The sequence below is a fragment of the Leucopleurus acutus genome, assembly GCF_964270905.1.
Source record: "Leucopleurus acutus genome assembly, chromosome: 3".
Classification (NCBI taxonomy): Eukaryota; Metazoa; Chordata; class Mammalia; order Artiodactyla; family Delphinidae; genus Leucopleurus; species Leucopleurus acutus.
The window spans coordinates 175,486,953-175,505,071 of NC_139145.1; the positions used below are offsets into that span (position 1 = coordinate 175,486,953).

At 64.9% G+C, this 18,119-nt stretch overlaps 1 protein-coding gene across 1 annotated transcript; it reads right to left on the reverse strand.

The window, feature by feature from the left end:
* Positions 1-2,151: 2,151 nt before the first annotated feature.
* Positions 2,152-17,702, reverse strand: SLC6A19 (solute carrier family 6 member 19; the record flags this gene model as incomplete). The annotated part of the gene is made up of 12 exons (XM_082835307.1): positions 2,152-2,355; positions 2,511-2,673; positions 4,215-4,374; positions 4,516-4,720; positions 6,208-6,364; positions 6,468-6,596; positions 8,539-8,651; positions 8,935-9,045; positions 9,521-9,702; positions 10,482-10,619; positions 11,033-11,173; positions 17,501-17,702. The coding sequence occupies 12 exons, from the start codon at positions 17,700-17,702 to the stop codon at positions 2,152-2,154; spliced, it is 1,905 nt and encodes a 634-aa protein (XP_082691433.1).
* Between the last annotated feature and the right edge of the window lie 417 nt (positions 17,703-18,119).

The following is an 18,119-nucleotide window of genomic DNA, read 5'->3' on the forward strand; positions in this document are numbered from 1 at the left end:
GGGTCCCGGAAACGCAGGCCCCATGGGACACATTTTTTAGACATCCCTTTTTGGGTGAGAGGAAAAAGTGAGAAAAGGGAGAATCAGAGAAGATGGAAAGCAGTGGGGGGAGGGGGAGGGCAGGCCCAGCCCCGAGTGACCCACACAGGCCTTCCCCTCCGTGCCTCCAGCTCCCTCTTTTCCCTGTGCCCCCACAGTGACCCGGCCGGCAGCTCCCATATCCTGAGGTCAAGGCGCACCCACCCCTGCACTCCACCGGGCGCCTTGGGTAATGGGGGCTCCGTGGGCACAGCAGAAGCGCAGTCCGGCCCCGTCCCCTCGAGGCTGGGGCTCCGCTGCTTGTGTGTCCTCTGCATTTAGACAGCATTTAGGCCAAGAGTGTGAAAGGGAGAGATTTATTCAGACAGATGCGCGATGCCCACAAAGCCCGGATTTCTAACAATTTGCGAAATGTGAAGTCTGCAGGAAGCCCTCACCAAGCCACAGAGAGACGGACGGACCAACCCGGCCAGGTCACGCCTGCGAGCGTGTCCCCCTCTGTGCCCCGGGACGGGAGGTAGGGGCGTGTGTCCAGGGGGTCCGCAGCAGAGCTGTCCCAGAGAGGGTCGGAACGCTCTGGGGAGCAGGGAGGTGGGGTCCTGCGGAAGCTGGTGGGGCGTCTCCAAGTGGGAGGGACGTGGCGCCGGGACCCACTCCCACTCGGGTCTCCCATCCTGCGCCGAGAATCCTCAGAAGGTCCAGTTTAACTTAAACTTCCAGATTTTTCCATGGAAAGTGGAGGCGACCAGTTCTTGGAAACAAACACCCAAGTGCCACGTGACCTGGCCTGAGAATGGGTGTCACATCCCGTCCCTGACTGGGAGAGAGGAGCTGACGCCAGTCTTCGCCGAGCGACACCGGGTGGATGGTCCTCCGGGCCCTCGTGGCTCTCCTGCCGTTGCTCGGGACGCGTGCACCGTCCTCCACCTCGGTGGCCAAGGCTGAGTTAGTTACCCTGTAACTCGTCTTTTCCAACACCTGGCTAAATGTTCATGCAGTTACCGTCCTCTCAAGAAAACACGAAGGGGGCTTTTCTGCCCCAAATCGCCCAAGCTGAGTTTTATTAACTATTAGTCTGTTCATGGCGGCCAGATGCAGTGATTAAGTGGGTCAGCCTTCACGACGCCGGAATGTGGCCGAGACTCGGGGGCTCTTCGCAGCCAGCAGGTGGGCGGGGCCCCACAGGACTCTGCCAGGTTCTCGCAAGCTCACTGGCCTCTTCTGGACAGGCCTTGAGAAGGGCGCTCCTAGCCCCGACCTCACCGCGGGAGTCCCGCGCTTAGGAGGTGACAGCGAGGGGAGGGTGGGGGGCAACGAGATTATGTTCCTAGGGGCCGAGGTGAGCAGGACACGCCCAGCGGGCGCACCCCCGCTGCAGCTCTGACTCTCCCTGGGAGTGCGGGCAGGGCGGGGGCACCACCAGTCTGCTCCCGGGCCGCTGGCCTCACCTAGCAGGCATGCGTGCTGCAGGGCAACGTGCGTGTGTACACACATAGCCATAGGTGTGCATGCGTACACACACACACACACACATACGCACGTATGCACGAATACACGTGTGCACGGTGCATAGACGCACGCACGTGCTCACACGTGCGAGTACATTCATGTGCCGACTCACGTATGCACCTGCTCACACATGCGTGTACAAGCACACGTACACATGCATGTGCACACACACACACATGTGGGTATACCCGCACCGGGAGGGTCCCTACTGTCTCCTTTTGTGCACACATGCTTACCTACACTGACACACGCACACATAGCCTTGCACATGTATAAACACTCACCCATACACACGTACCTATGTAGGCACACACACTGTGTACACACTTTTATACTTGTACACTTGCAATGTACACATACACACTCACACACGTGCACACACACAGCATCCACGCATATGCAAACACTCTTGTGCACGTACGTATATACACTCACACGTGCACACATGTGTACATAGGCACACACTCATGTACACACACTCCCACGCAGGCACACTCACACGATACACACACACACTCGTGCACACACACACGCTCACGCACGCACGCACGTGCAGCCCACCCTCTCCTCTGATACCACCCCCCGTGCTGTGGGCGGGGCCACTCAAGACCTCACGTCCCCGTTCACCGAGACCGTGGACTGCGCGCCAACCAGCCCCTGCTGGTCCCCTGCCCTCTGGAAGCGGTTCCTGATGAGCTTGTAGATGGCAAAGCCAGGGATGGCTAGGCAGGGCACCCCGGCCACGACGACCACCACGCCGTACACCCAGTTCGGGTACTTCACTTTCTGGGATTTGGGAAATTCCTCCTGGAGAGAGAGAGCGACCTTGGGGTGAGCAGACGAGGCAGCCGGGGCCTCCCTCGGGGCGAAATGCCCTCTCCCCCGTGTGACTCCCTCCTGGCCTCCAGGCTGAAGGGAGGGGGAGCCGGCCCCCAGCCCCACCCCGGAGGCCCAGGGCTCACGTAGGCCGGGTTCCAGACGCTGTACACGAGCTCCTCGTTGACGCTGATCACGAGGAAGAACAGGAAGATGGTCAGCATGAGCAGGGGGCTTACCACCCTCCACGTGACCTGCCAGAAGATGTTGGGCTTGTGGCCAATCATGAACTCGATGTCCCTGTTGAACCTGGAAGCAGAGACCGAGGGGGCTGTCACCGGTGCACACCGAGATGCCTTTCATCCCAAGACGGCGGAGGGCAGGCAGCCTCTCCACCCCCAGACAGACGGTCCCAGTCCTGCCACGCCGCACCCTGACCCGTCACATCCTCTGGGCAAAGATGCGCCTCCCCGAGGAGGACCACCGTGGGCGCAGCAGAAGCCGATCTGTAGCCTCTGAGAACCCCCGCCGCCCCACCGTGCCACTGCCCAGCTGGACTGTGGACTCGTGTCAGAGGTGGCCCCGGGCAGGCACTGATGCAAAGGGGGGCCGGAACTTCTGGGGACGGAGGAGGGAAGCCGTCAAAGCCTCTGCCTCAGCCTCCTTGGCATGGCAGCAGCCCTGACCTTGGGGAACCTCAGCATCTCCCCCTGTCCTGTGCCCAATGCCCTTCTGCACAGATGCGTTTGTCATCTGCAGAAATCAGAGCAAAGTGGGCAGAGCGTAAACATGAGCCGTCCAGGGCCCGGCGAACACAGAGGATGCTGCTGGAGAAGCGCAGGCGCCCGGGCCTCGTCCCCCGTGGGGCCCAGGAGCCCCGTGACTGGACGCTTCCGCTCGGCCCGTCCTCCCCGAGGCCAGCCATACAGGGTAGCTGCCCGGGGCCAGTGTCTGGCTTCAACAGTCTTCCGGCTGTTCACAGAGGGATGTGCTCTCTCAGACAGTTTCACACCTGCTGCAAGGTCAGCATCACACATGCGGTGACATCCGTACCTTTCCATCCGCACGTCCCTCCCTGACGTCTGCTGATGCTACACACAGCAGGTCTCCCAAGTGCGCCTCAGTCTCCCCACGGCGCCACCAGGCTGGTTCAAGTTGTGTTGCGAGTGAACCCCCCGCACGTGTGTCCTTACACACGCGCGTGCTCTTGGGGGTGCAGGGAAGGGGTCCCAAGGTGGCTCCCTCTATGGGTTTCCAGCAGATTATTTCTGGAGCTGTGGTGAGTCCAGCTCCTACTAAGAGCCCAGGGACCGTCTTCTGGGTCCCCACCGATCCCCGATGCCCTGAACGGCTGGCCAAGGGATGGCTGACCAGGCCACACTTGTCTGCCTTTCTCTGCCTGAGAAGCCCTCCCCAGACCCCAGGGAGCAGCCCTGGCTGTGCAGCCCGAGCTGGAATAAAACACCCAGCTCCCTCCCCACAGGTGGGGTGCTGGGGAAGCCCCTCTACCCGCAGCAAGTGGCCTGCCTGTGCACCCACCCTGGCTTCTCTCACCCACCCCGAGACTGTGCTATCTCCTTCCGCTGCTGCCAGCGCTTATCCTGGGGCCTGGGAGCATCCGGAGGCTGGAGGGGGTGCGGTTTGCATGCATGCGGGACCCCTCTTCTCTCCCTGTCGCCCTCCCAGGGCCAGGCCCCTGCCTACACCATGCCGGGCCGGAAGGGAGATGCAGGCTTGGTCCCGTGTCTTCGCGGGCCTGCCGCCCCTTGTCCTGCCCCGAACGCATCCCTTTGTCCCGTGATGGGAATGTCCCCTGGCCATTAGAGATGGTCCTTCGCCTTCCCTCTTACCTGTCTATGCCGTACACGTAGACAACGGAGAACATCTCGAAGAAGGCAACAGTGAGCAGGGGGATGGAGCCCGCGTACCTGTCCAGCAGGGACAGCCAGTACTGGCCGGAGTTCAGCGTGAAAACTAAGGCGAGGAGGTACGTCCCCAAGCAGATGAGGCCTGCGGGGCGCAGCAGAGCCATTGTCGCCGGGGCAGAGCGGGCCGCCGGGGACCCAGGCCCCACATCTGCACCACGGCCGAGACCCCCGGAGTCGGTCCTCCCAGCTCTGCCCGCACGGCCCCGGCCCCGGTCCAGCCTACCTGTAAGCAGCTCCTTGGGCCACTTTTTAGGGATGACGTTGAGGTCCTGCAGGGGCACCACCACACCCTCCATGTTCCCGAACATGGACGACAGGCCCAGACAGAACAGCATGATAAAGAAGAGCACGGACCAGAGCGGGGCCGCCGGCATCCTGGTGATGGCCTCGGTGAACACGATGAACGCCAGCCCGGTGCCCTCCACACCCTGCAGGGTGCGGCAGGCGCGTCACCCAGGGGCCAGGCTGGCCCTGTTGTCAGAAGGCCCCCTGCCCGCCAAGCCAGCACCACGCGAATATGGCTGACGGGAGCCATTCTGGGAAACGACCAGATCTCATCTTTTAGCCCTAAGCGTATTTTAAACCCGAGCTCGGAGGGACTGAGCGGGGAGCCGGCAGCCCCCGCAGGACCCACGCAGGGCCGGGATCCCATCAGAAGCCGGCGCCCAAGGCAGCGTAACAGCATTTACGCCAGGGCCCAGGACACGAGGACTCAGCTCCACGCAGAACGGTGGGAGGCTGAGGGGCGTCGTCACCAGTGGCCTGGTGCCCACACCGCGGAGGAGCGCGTCCGGGGGTCTAAGAGCCCAGACCCCGTGGAAAAGACAAAAGCACGTCTGCGCTGCCCAGGGCGTGGGGAGGGGGACAGGAGCTCTGCTGACGGAGGACGTCCAGGGTGCGGGACTGCGTGAACTTACGGCGTAAACTTACTAAAACCCTGCAAACTGCGCTGGACACGGGAGAGCTTCCAGGTGAGAACTGACACCTCGATAAGGTTGCTTTTTAAAAAGAAAGGAAATTCAGTCTCTTGGCGGGGGAGGGGGTCACTGTGACTCCGTCCCTCTCACCCGGGGCTCCCAGGGGAGAGCCAGGGGGAGGACCCTCTGCTCTGTGTCCACTCCTGGCGAGACTGTGCTGTCGCCAGAGAAACCGTGCCAGGCCCCCACAATGCTCCACGTGCCCCGAGATGTCGGGTGGCTCCAAATAAGAAAATTGCAAAAACAAAATTAGTAAACGTTGGCCCGTGAGCATCACAGAACAAAACGTCACTAATCTTGGAGCTGGTGTTCAAAGCATTTGTGCGTCAGGCGAGGGTTTCCCAGCACCGTGACAGCCACAGGCCGTCGAGTGATTTCAAAAGTACAGTTATAGGCTTCCCTGGTGGCGCAGTGGTTGAGAGTCCGCCTGCCGACGCAGGGGACGCGGGTTCGTGCCCCGGTCCGGGAAGATCCCACATGCCGCAGAGCGGCTGGGCCTGTGAGCCATGGCCGCTGAGCCTGCACGTCCGGAGCCTGTGCTCCGCAACAGGAGAGGCCACAACAGTGGAGACCCGTGTACGGCAAAAAAAAAAAAAAAAAAAAAAAAAAAAAGTACAGTTATAATGACTCTGCCCTTTTTGCAGAAGAAATTAAAGTAAAAATGGACCACGGGGTCTTTCTGTATGTTTGACCTGAGGCCATGGAGAGGTCAGGCCCATGGAGGCCCTTGGGTCCCTGCCTCTGCATCTTGGGGCCTCACACTTGGGGCTCGTGGCCCAGCAGACGCTGGTGCCCTAGACCCGGCGCCCAAGGGGCAGGAGGGGCAGGGTGGGCTGGCACGTGGCAGGGGGACGGGTCTGTCAGAACTGAGCTCCCGGGGGAAGCTTGGTGTCCCCCCAAGGTGCCCGCTGCCCTGCCTTGCGGCCCAAGGTGCCTACCTCCGAGAGGAAGGTGTTCATGTCGCACGTCTGGAACTTGAGCTCTGCGTAGGCCGCGGGGTTGGAGGCATTGCACCACTGCTGCATCTCAGCGAAGTTCTCCTGTGTCACGTTGCCTTCGGGCAGGTCGAACCCATTGATGAGTGTCAAGATGTTCCTGGAAAGAGAGTGAGGCTGACTCCAGCCCCGGGCGGGCTCCCTGGAGGCGGAGGCGAGGGGCGGGGACGCAGCGGCCACCCGGGCGCCAGCCGGCCACTCACGCGCTGAAGCAGTCATCGAAGCGCTCGGTGGCCCGGAAGCCGATGATGGAGTAGACCACGGTGGCCGCGTACACGGACGTGAAGCCGTTGATCACAGACACGATGACCGAGTCCATCTCGCAGTTGTTGCTGCGGACGAAAGCGGCTTCGGTGGCCACAGGCCCGGGGACGCCGTGTCCACCCCGCGCCGGCACGAGTGGGACGGCCAGAGCCATCGGGCCAGCCTGGGACGGAGCCGCCCCCGGGCATGGATGGGGAACGGGGCTCTCGGACAACCCGCCCGATGCCAGGTGACGGTCCCCAAGCCCTGCTGCGACCTGGTGGCCCCTCGGTGCCCCCACAAGCCCTGGGGACCCCAGAGCTGGAGCTGGAGGTGCCTGTGTTCAAGTCTCTGCTGGGCCAGCGTCTGCTCTGGGCTCGGCAGGTGGCTCGTCAGCCCCACGCGGGCAGGTCAGCCTGGACCTTACAGCCCACCAGCCACAGAGGCTTCAAAGAGGCGGCATGGGCCAGGTGTCCCCCACCCCCTGGCCGGGACCCCTTCTGCCGGCCGCAGGCCCTCACGGCTGAGGACGCCCCCCTCCACCTGGACACCCGAAGCCTCCCTCAGCTCAGCACATGACCACTGACCTCCCCCCTCCCCGCGGCTGACAACACCGTCCTTCCAGGCGCTTCCATCAGGAGCCCCCAGGGAAATGCAAGTCAAACCACAGTGAGACGCCACGGCACACCCACCGAGGCGGCCGGAACCAAAACATTTGAGTGACAGGTGGGGGTGAGGGTGTGGAGAGACCAGGGCCGCGCACGGCCCTGGGGGGGCTGTGAGGTGGGGGGGCCGTGGTGGAGAACTGCTCCCCAGATGCTTAGACCTCGAGCCGCCCTGCAGCCCGCCAGCCCTGCCCCTTGGGGTACACCTGTGGGGAGCCAGAACAGGCGCACACGGAGCTTGGACGCAAACGTTCACAGCAGCCGGAAAGTGGACACAACCAGGTGCCCGGCGGCCGAGGGACGATACACGGAGCCCAGCGTGGCCCGTCCACAGGCCTCAGGGCGACTCAGCCACGAAAGGAAGGAGCATGACGAACCCCAAGGGCCTCAAGTTCAGTGGGAGGAGCCAGACACAGAGGGCGGAGCCTGGAGAGGCCGCATCTGTGAGATGTCAGGAGGGGCTGACCCCCGGGCAGAAAGCGGCTGAGTGTTCCGGGGCCGGGGAGGGCGTGGCGCTGACTGCTGAGCCGCGCGGGCTTTCTCTCGGGGGGGTTGGAAATATTCTGGGATTAGCGGCAATCGTTGCATGACTCTATGAACACACGAAAAGCCACGGGACTGTGCGCTTTAAAGGGGGCGGCTGTGTGCGGCTGGAAGCAGCTGAATCTTCACCCTCAACTACCCCCCACCCCCCGCCGCCAATCCGCTGGGCCTCACGGCACCCTCGGCCTGGGCGACCACACTCGGCACCCACCCGCCGTCGGAGCCTTTGATCACGTGTTCTGGAGCCCCAGCGCGCTCTGACGCCAAGCTGGCCCAGCCCCCGGCTCCAGACCCCTCGCCCCGCTCGGTTCTTCCTTTTCTCCGAGTCTCTCATTGCCTGCGACCTGACAGAAGCTCACCGTGCTGGTGTGCCTCTGCCGGACGCATGGACGCGGGACCCAGGAGCATGGGTCCTGGCGCGTGGGAGGCGGGGGCGGGCACTCCGTAAGTGCTTATGAGATGAGCAGACACCGCTGCGCTCCCCTGGAGGCCCTGGGGGTTCTGGTACTTTCTGTGTGGGTGTCGGTCTGGGGTGGACAGTGCGGGATGCCGAGGGGTGGGGGACGGAGGGGGTAGCAGCAGCGCTCGCTGCCACAAGGGCCAAGGCACAAAGGGGAGGCGAACGGGTAAGCAGGTCCCGCCCGCCTGCTCACGGCCCAGCCGACCGCAATCCAGGAGGCTCGGACCGGCGCCTCTGGAGAGCGCGCGTCCCTTCACTTCACGCTCACGGCAGGTCCGATGCGGAGACCGAGGCCCTGAGCACCAGAACACCTGGTGGAGTGACAACCCTGCTGCCCACGGACCCTCTGTCCCTCGTACTCACTGGACAGAGTTGTAGCTGGAGAAGGAGATGAGGCCCCCAAAGGCCAGCGAGAAGGAGTAGAAGACCTGGGCCCCCGCGTCGAGCCAGGTGACTGGGTTGGCCAACTCGGTGACCTGCGGCCAAACAGACACTTCGGCTGTGCGCCGCTGATGCGGGGGCGTGGGAGACACAGGAGGGGCGCCCAGGGGGGACGGGAGCCTGGAGGCAAGGTGACGGCCGAGGCCACCGGCCGGCGGTCAGAGGGAAAAACGGCCCCGAGGAGACAGCTGATGACCCTCCACCAGAGCCGCAGCTGAGCCGGCCCATGACCCGCACAGGCCCGGCCCACATGCAGGGACCCTGGGACCGGGCAGGCGCTGCGGTGCCCAGGCCAGCCGGTGGCCGGCGGGGACTCACGTTGGGCGTGAAGAGGAAGATAATGCCACTGGAAGCTCCCTTCAGCGTCAGGCCCCGGATCAGGAAGATGGTCAGGACGACGTAGGGCAGCGTGGACGTGACGTACACTGCCTGGGGAGGTGGCAGGTGTGGGACGAAGGAGGCCGGAGCGGGGGTGGGGGCCCCGGCCTCGAAGAGGAGGGCTGGCCACGTGGGACCTGCGCTGCTCTCCTCCGTGCGCCCTGGGCCCCAGCCTCCCTCTCTGGTTTCTATGTTCTGTTGTGAACATGGTTACTGTTTAGCTCTGCCAATCAGACGGACGTCACTGTCACTCCCCCACTCGGCTTCTTAAACATGTGCTTGAGAGCCACCTGGTCCAGCACCGAGTCTGTGGCGCGGGCCTGGGCGACCGGCAAAGCCCTCCCGGACAGAGGGCGCGCGGGGGCTGGCCCCCGGAGCGGGCTGAAGGGGCGGCAGCTTGGGCGTGGCCCCCCCGACGCCCCCAGGGGTGCCCGCAGCTTGGGCGTGGCCCCCCCGACGCCCCCAGGGTGCCCGCAGCTTGGGCGTGGCCCCCCCGACGCCCCCAGGGCGCCCGCCGTCCCCGCACCTTCCCGGTGGTCTCGATGCCGCGGATGGTGCACACGTAGAGCACGCTCCAGGCGCACGTCAGGCACAGCAGGATCCACCACTGCACGGAGCCCGAGTCGTCGATGGAGGTGGACACGTTGAGGGTCTCCCGGTACCAGTAGTAATCCACGGAGGAGCTGCGGGCACACTCCTCCACGTAGCCTGGCACGGGCACCCGCGTCAGTGTGGGTCACAGAGCGCACGGACCCCCAGGAAGGAAACTCGGGCCCAGGTCCCAGGGCACTGATGCCAGGGGTGCAGCGCGCCTGTGCCCAGGCATACACGTGTGTGCACACCCACACAGACACACGCAACAGACAATATGCACGCGACGTACCAGCAGGTGTGTGCGCACGCGGGCACGCTTGCACGCGATCGTGTGCACGTGTGCTACTTGTGTACATGACTAGCATATGCACATGCCAAACGGACTTGCATGCAAACCCAGGTACAGGCACACACGTGCACACACTCTTGCACACGTGTGGCGTGCACACAGGGCCTCAACTGCCTGCCTTCTCCCTCCACCCCCACCCCACGGCACTCAGCCATTCGGGGGTCACCAGTCTTTGGGGGTCCCAGGCCGGAGCCCACACCGAGCAGCTCTGTTCAACCTCACACACTCTCGCCACTCTGAGCCCCAGGGTCCCAGGGTCCTGATTGCCCCCCAGGTTCACGGAACCACAGAGAGACCCTGTCAAGGGGGGCGTGGTCTAATCCTGGCAGACCTCCCCTCACCCTCACCCCGCCCCCATCCCCAGAGACGGGAAGTTGCCCTGAACAGTCCCAGTGCGGCCAGGGAGCCCACGGGGCAGGTCCCACCCCTTTCTGTGCTCAGGTTTTTGCCAAACGTGGGCTACAACCACGCGAACATTGGAGAATCCGAGGGCGGCTGCTCGCGGGCCGGCGCCCCTCCCCCCCCCAGGTCCTCCCGGGCTCACCTGTCTGGTTGGCGTTGAGCGGGCACTGGCTCCACGGCAGGGGGTCCTGGAAGGAGTTGAAGAAGTACCACATGACCCAGGCGATGATGGTGTTGTAGTAGAGACCCACCATGAAGGACACGAACATGGATGCGATGCCTGAGGGGGGTGGGGAGGTCACCTCTGGGGGAGCCTCCTGGCCCACTGCGTGCGCGTGGACGGAGGCCCCAGACAGCAGGGGGCAGCCCCCAGCGGTCAGCGTCCCTCCAGGTCCCTGCTCTGGGCAGGCCGTGGGGCGCTCCGCTCTCCCCACATGTCTGCCCCTCCCAGGTCCTGCACGCCTGGGGACTCGGGACGTCCTCTGCTGCCCGGTTAGCCCCTGGTGGCCTGGACCCTGCAGCCACACCCCAGGAGATTCTAAGGAAGGGTTTGCAAAGGCCTCAGGGTGGGGGCCGTGGAGCCCCGGGACCTTCCTCTCCCTGAAACGTGAAGGGAAGGAAGGAGGACGGGGTGGGGCTGGCTGCCAACACGGGACCCCAGGCAGGCGCCCAAGTCTGAGTGCAGACACGTACCTACGCCCTTGAGGGCCGGGTGAATGGAGCTCCAGACGCCCACGCTCCCCTTCCGCAGCCGCTGCCCGATGGCGAACTCCAGGTGCAGCAGGGGGATCCCCTCCAGGACCAGCAGAATGAGGAAAGGGATCATAAACGCCCCTGGAGAGGGAGGGGCGGCGTGCAGTCAGGGGGCGGCTCGCTGGACCGCACAGGCCACCTTCACAGGCGTTTGTCACAAACACAAAGGATATCGCCGTCGACAGTGCCCGTGGTGACGGCCAGCGGTGTTGCTGTGGGCGGGGCTCACGCCACCTCCTAACGGGGGCCGGCTCACCCTTGTCTGCCATCCCTGCAGGACGCTGTCTGTGCCACAGCCCCCAGAGGACGAGGGATGGTGTCCACGTGTAGGTGGAGCCCGGGGAGGGGCACGTGCCAGGGTGAACCCCTCAGCGGGTGTGGACACACGTGGCACCCTCACGCAAAGGTAGGGAAGGGCAGAGGGGAGAGGCCAGGGGTTCAGAGGCTGACCCGGACATCGGGCAGGAGGGCATCTGAATCAGGCTCAGGGACCCTGCCATGGGGACGTGCGGGAGCAGACGCAGCACCTGCCGGCCCTGCTCCCTGACGGGCACCGGTGTCCAGCCTGGCACCGACCAGGAGCCCCGTGAACATCCGCCGAGCGTAAATGAAGGACAGGGACGTGGTGACACCTGCTTTCACGGTGCGTGTGCGCCCACTGGGCTCTGCTACCCGGCCCACAGCGACGCCCCTGCCCACTGCTCCGTCCTCAGCACCACCACCCCCAGCCCCCAAGCCATGGTTGTACCAGCCGCCCTGGCCTGATCCAGGTCGGGCCCCCCAGCTGCTCCCAACACCCTGAACCGGGCTCTGGGGAAAACGGGGGAAATTCTAGGTGCACACGGCCTGGCACCGCGGCGAGCGCAACACAGCCGAGATTAGCCAATCGTGGTTACCAAAGGCCGTTACCATTCATCGGGACGAAGCTCAAAGCCGAAACTGGGCGATAAGAATTGGAAACACACGACTGCTTCAGGACTTACGAGCGGATCCAGGTCCAGCCCGATGGGGTCGCGCGGTTGGGTTCCCAGGACACCGGGGCTGCCAGCACTGCCCTGGGATGCTCGCTCTGTGGCACTACCTCTCCGCCCCAAGTGGCCGGTGTCCAGCTGTGAACCTACCAAGTGAGGGGGTGCCCCGCATCTGCCCCTCACCCTGGGTGTGACACCCCATCTGGAGTGTCTGTGCAGCCCCCGTCTCCCTGCCTCCCCTGCGCCCACCTCTCCCCCTAGTCCTCCCCGCCCCCGCCTCCTTTCTCCAGCACGCTCATTCTCTGTTCTCCCCCAGATATCTCAAACTCTTCACTTCTGCCCCGTTGTCTCCCAGACCCCAGCCAGGCCACCACCTCCCCACACTGGCCTCCCGGTCAGCGTGCGTGTCACACCCTGAGCTAGAGGTCCTCACTGGCCTGGCACTGTGTGTGCCAGTGAGTGCATGCACGTGTGCATTCACACGTGTGTGAGTGTGTGTGCGCCCACGGGCATGTGAATGAGTGTGTATGCGTGAGCATGTGGGCGTGTCCGTATGTGTGTGGACACTCGGTGTGAGCGTGCACAGGGATGTGTGTCCTTGTGCACGGCAGTGTGTCCTTGTGCAGGTGTGTTTGAGAGTGTGTGTCTGTGTGCACATGCATGCTGAGCACGCACGTGTGCGTGTGTGTGTCGAGAGGGACTTGGAGGGGCGGGGGGCCCACAGTCTCTGCTAGCCCAGCTTTCCCTTTAGCTCCTGGGTTAGTCCCTCGGCCTTTTCTCTTTTTCCCTCCTCCGTCTGCCTCCACAGAGCCCTCACGTTGGGCGGACAGGCCCCAGAGCCCAGTGGCACCTCCTCCCTCCCCGTGGCCCTTCCTCGGTCTCCACGCCAGGACGCTGAGGGGCCATGGGCCGCAAGACTCTCTCCCAACCTGGGGCTGCAGGGACAGGCTTCTTCCGGTTCCAGGGCTGCCAGGGGGCTGAGGGCCAGGAAGCAAGGGGTGTGGGCTGTGACCACGAGGAAAGACCCCAGGAAAAGAAGGCCCAGCAGACGGATCCCCTGAGGGAGGGGAGGGGAGCTGCCCTGGGTTTGGGGACACGGCCGAAGACGTAGGCTCAGGGCAGGGACTCCTGCGATCCCTCTGTCAGTGAAGGTAAAGTTGAAATAAGATTTGTCTATCTGACGTTTTCTTGGGAGCTTGATTTGAAAATCTTTTGGGCAGAACTACCAAGAAGAAAACAACCCCATGATTCCAAATCCCGTCCCCTCCCCTCATGAGGCCACTTTTACTCACCCCCCACCCCCAGTCTCCCTGCCCCTTCACCTCCATCAGGAAACTCCTAATCATCCTTGAAAACCTCGCTTGGATACACTTCTTCCAGGAAGCCCCCCCTGCTGCCTGTGGTCCTGGCACCTCTCCCTCCCACAGGTTCCTCGGGGACCAGAGCTTCAAGAGGATGGGAGGGTGGGACCAGCACATGTCCACTGCACCCCCAGAGGAGGTGCAGTGGAGGGAGCCCTCCTGTGTGCCCATGCTGTGCAGTCCGCCTGCCCAGTTCCCCCAGCCCTGGCAGCACCAGCAAGAGGCAGGCACTCTGCACCTTGTTCTTTCCAGGGATGTGCGGTTCTTGGCTTCTTTTCTCTCAAGAAACTCAGGCTCCAGGGAATATGCATCTTCCCTTTTTAAACGGGCTTCCCTTCTGTGGGGGCAGGTGTGGAGGAGGCGGAGGGATAGAGGAAGGAGGGCTGTGGGTCTCAGTGAGGGTGGAAAGCCACGTAAGTGCCTGGTGCCCGGCATGGTTCCAAAGGTCCCCAGAGACGGAGACGGCCCCCACGGAGGGACACACATGCAGAGAGAGACGCGGGGGCAGGAGACGTAAACACCACCCCACCCCACCCCCGCTCCGGGAAAGCGACATGGAGTTTCTCTCCGAAAATCAGGAAGCCAGACGCCAGACGAGGGAGGAGGGAGCTGCCGGAAGAGGGAGGAGGGAGCTGCCGGACGAGGGAGGAGGGAGCTGCCGGAAGAGGGCCTGGCAGTGGCCCACGTGGCGCAGGTTCGGGTGCGGGGTACCTCTCAGCTTTGGAGTCTCCCAGGGGCGCCTCACTTTTGTTTAATCATGAAGGATAATCGCAGACCCTCAGTCGGCTTCCAGGAGGAAAGCGAAGTGGAAACTGAGGCTGCTGCCCTTCCCGTGTCGAGGATTTGCCCGGGGACTTGGGGTGGTCCCGTGCCTGGGCTTGTGTTGGGGGTGGGCAGCAGGTGCCTCAGCTGAGGGCCAGCCTCCCCCGGGCACTGCCCGCTTCCCCAGACACCCATGGAGGGGCCGTGGGTCCCCCCACCATTTCCCCAAATGACACCACCGCCCGCCCTCACCCAGGGCCTGCCCTGCGTCCCTGCCAGTCCCGTGATCTGGACTTAGTGCCCGGGAGACACTGCTCGGCTGCCGCGGAGCCAGCCTGCGGGAGTGGCCCAAGCCACGCGGGCGGGTCCTGCCCTCCCCGGGCCTGGTCCACCCTGCTGGTCTGTGCGGTCCCAGTCAGCATCTGGCCGAGCGGACCCCTGAAAGGCGTCCAGGTCCCCCAGGCCAGGGGACGCCAGAGCCCCGAGGCACCGCCCTGCGGGCACAGCAGCTGCCCTGAGGGCCTGGGGGTGGAGAGGAGGCCTGGGTTTGTCCAGGGCCTAGAGGTCACGACCCCAGAAGTGGGACCACCCGGGACCCCGCACTCCCGCGGGCCCTGCTCTGCCCTCCTCGCCCGGGCCCTGTCCCCTGCGGGAGCACCCAGCCCGTGTATGCCCCGGGTCTGCTGGACGGGCAGAGGTGGCCTTTGCAGAGGGAGTGGACAGAGCCGGGGTGGGGAGACTGGCGATCCAGGCACCCCGGGGGGGCCCACCTCCTGGAAACCCAGATGGCGTGGGGGAGGGCGGGGTGCGGCGTGGGGACCAGGGAGCTGAATGCAAGCGTGGCGCCCGATGCCGGACTCCTGGTCAGAGCAGAAGACAGGCAGCAGGTGCACTGCCCGCTTGCCGGCTGGACATATAACCATGCGTGCGGAGCCCACGGAACGCTCACCAGGGACTTGGGAAGGAGGGGCACAAAGGACGAAGGAGGAGATTCCTGAAGTGAGGCCACCCTGAGGCGTCGAGGGAGGAGTGGTGCGGACGGGTGGGGGAGGGGGGTGGGGAGAGATGCCAGCTTCCTGCACCCCCCAAGCCCAGAAAAGCAGTAGGTTCCTCCCAAGCCCCAGGGAGCTGAAACAGCCGGGGCTCCCACACCCGCCCGCCCAGGGGGCTGCTCTGGGCCAACTAGCTCCTCCTCTGTGGCTGGAGCCACGAGCCTGCCTGCAGGGGGACAGCTCCTTCAGCGTCACAGACCCCTGCTCTCTGCTAACAGCAAACACTCACCCCAGAGCAGAGGCGAGCGGAGGCCAGGCCAGCCCGCGGGAGGGTGGAGGCGAGGGCTGCACACCCGCACCCCCTGCTAGCGGAGATGCCGAGACCCACGGGAGACCCAGAACCAGAGGCCAGTGACTGCACGGTCCCCCAGGGTCGTGCAGCAGCCGCTCGGCGCGCACGTGGCCACACACGCAGCAAACAGCGGGAAAGCATTGCCGATGCTCAGCCTGGGTCGGGGGCCGGGGGGTCTTTACTGTGGCTTCCGGGGGCCTGGGGTCTTTACTGTGGCTTCCGGGGGCCTGGGGGTCTTTACTGTGGCTTCCGGGGGCCTGGGGGTCTTTACTGTGGCTTCCGGGGGCCTGGGGGTCTTTACTGTGGCTTCCTCTACTTTTCTGTATTTACTTTTTTTCATAATATAAAGTTTAAAGTAAAGTAAAAGATCGTCTGCTTCTTGAATGACCCAAAACTCCTGGAAATAACTGGAGACAAAGTAAGTTTTCACCAAGCCAGAACGGACGGTCAGTGTGGGAGGAGGTCAAGAACCTTCAAAGGCGGCATTTTCTCCGCAAGCTGGACAACCACCCCCCTCCCTCCTAGCTGGCTCTGCGGGGGCTGAACGTCACCCTGATGGGTCCCCGGCCACCCGCTGCCTTGTCCTCAGGGATCGTCTCCCGGGTGTGGAGGACAGGACGCCCAGCTCCTGACCTGTGAGCTGGCCCAGAGGACTGTGGTCAGGCCCTCCGGGGGCGGGGGGGCGGGTGGACCAGAGTCCCGACCTGTCTGGGGCAGGGCGGGCGGCAGCCTCGCCCAGGGTGCCAGGGGCTGGACCTCCACCCTCGCCCAAGCTGAGGAGGGGCGGGGCCGCCTGAGGGAGCCCAGCTGCCTCCGCCAGCGGGGTCTGCAGGCCGCTCTCGCGCTGCCCCTCGGGCTCCTGGCCCGCGTGCAGCTGCTCCCACGGGGAGCTGTTCCTAGCCAAGGGCCTAGGCTCCCTGGGAGTCTGAGGTCTCGGTTTCTGCTCTGTCACTCTCACTGAAGACCTCGCAGCTGCTGCCCACGTGGTCCTCCCGGGCGTCCCTGCCCGGCTCTGGGGTCCCAGCCCCCTCTTCTCAGGGACAAACCCCTGGCCTCCACCCACAAAGTGGGTCCATCCCGGGCCCCCCGGGGCCCACCTGCACAGGGAGCGTTCAGCCCTTCCTCCCTGCCCACCTCCTGTCCCTGGGCTGGACTCGAGGCTGGGACCCTCCGCCAGGACGGCCCTTCAGGGGCCGTGACCAGCAACTTCCAGAGGGGGGCACCAGCCTCACTGAAGCCGCTGAGAGCCCGGCAAGAACAGGCCGGACTCAGGCTGGGGGTCCTGACCTCGCAGGCTCCCTGGGGCCCCAGGCACAGAGGGAAGCGCAGCCTGGACCAGAGGCTCAGAGGACACACCCTCGCAGACACTCGGGAGCTCGAGCCCTTGGGGGCGGCACTGCGGGGACCCCGGGAGGCCACCTCCACGTCTGCTCTTCTGGGGGACACTCGTGTCACAAAGCCTGGGAGAGCCCGCAGCTTCCTCAGAGTTAGAACTGACTCAGGCCACTGGAGGGCGCTCAAGAGCCCACAGAAGCAGGAGCATCCCCAGAGCATCCGACCCGCCAGCTCTCGGCCGTCCCGTGAGCGCTGCACCTGCCCCAGACCTCCTCCCCGGTCCCGTTCCCCTACCCCAGGCCGGCATGGAAGGTGACACACGGGGCGGGCTCAGCCCGGTGCCTACAAGTTAGACTCACCAAGGGCCGGCGTCACTGCCCGTCGGGCCAGCACCTTCCACGCTCAGAGGAGGGGCTTCCCCTGAGGAGCGGCCGGCTCCTCCCTGACCCCCGCCCCCGGGTCAGACCAGGTCTGGGAACGGGGCAGGGCTCCAGGGTGCTGGAGCATGGGGGCCCACCTGACGCACAGGCCCTGGATGCGCCGGCCCGGCGCGCCCGGAGCCGAGGGGCTTGCCGGCCCCCAGGCCGCAGTGGGGCCTGGGGCGGAGGCGTGTGCGTCGCCCGCCCCCCGCCTACCTCCGCCGTGGCTCTGGCACAGGTAGGGGAAGCGCCACACGTTGCCCAGGCCCACGCAGAAGCCCACGCAGGTGAGCATGTACTGAGCCTTGTTGTCCCACTTGGGCCGGGAGCTGCTCTCCTGCTTCTCCAGGCTCTCCAGCTCGGCCAGCGTGGGGATCCGGGCCTCCAGGCCGGGGTTGGGCAGCAGCAGCCTGACCATGGCGGGCGCAGGTGGGTCCCTCAGGCGCGGCCGGAGCAGAGGGTAAGTGGCCACGGGCCGGAGCCCCAGCACTTTATAGGGAACCTTTGGCACCTCACCCCGAGCACCTGGGCCGAAAGGAAGCGTCAGCAGATCTGGAGGGCGAGTCCACCAGACTGTTAATGCCTTATCTGCAGAGGCGCCGTGGACCCTCCGGGCTGCTCCCTGGCGCTGCCGGCCCCTCCCCCTGTGCAAACGCCAAGGCAGCGGCTCAGGTGAGCCTCGCCCACCCCCACCCCCACCGCGCACACCGGACTCTCCGGGAGAGGGACCCGATGGTAGGACAGCCGCCTGGCTCTGCAGGACTCCTCCGCACCCTCGGAGCCCCGCCCACCGGCCACAGCCCCCCCTGCGGAGGACGGGAGGGGCCCTCTGTCC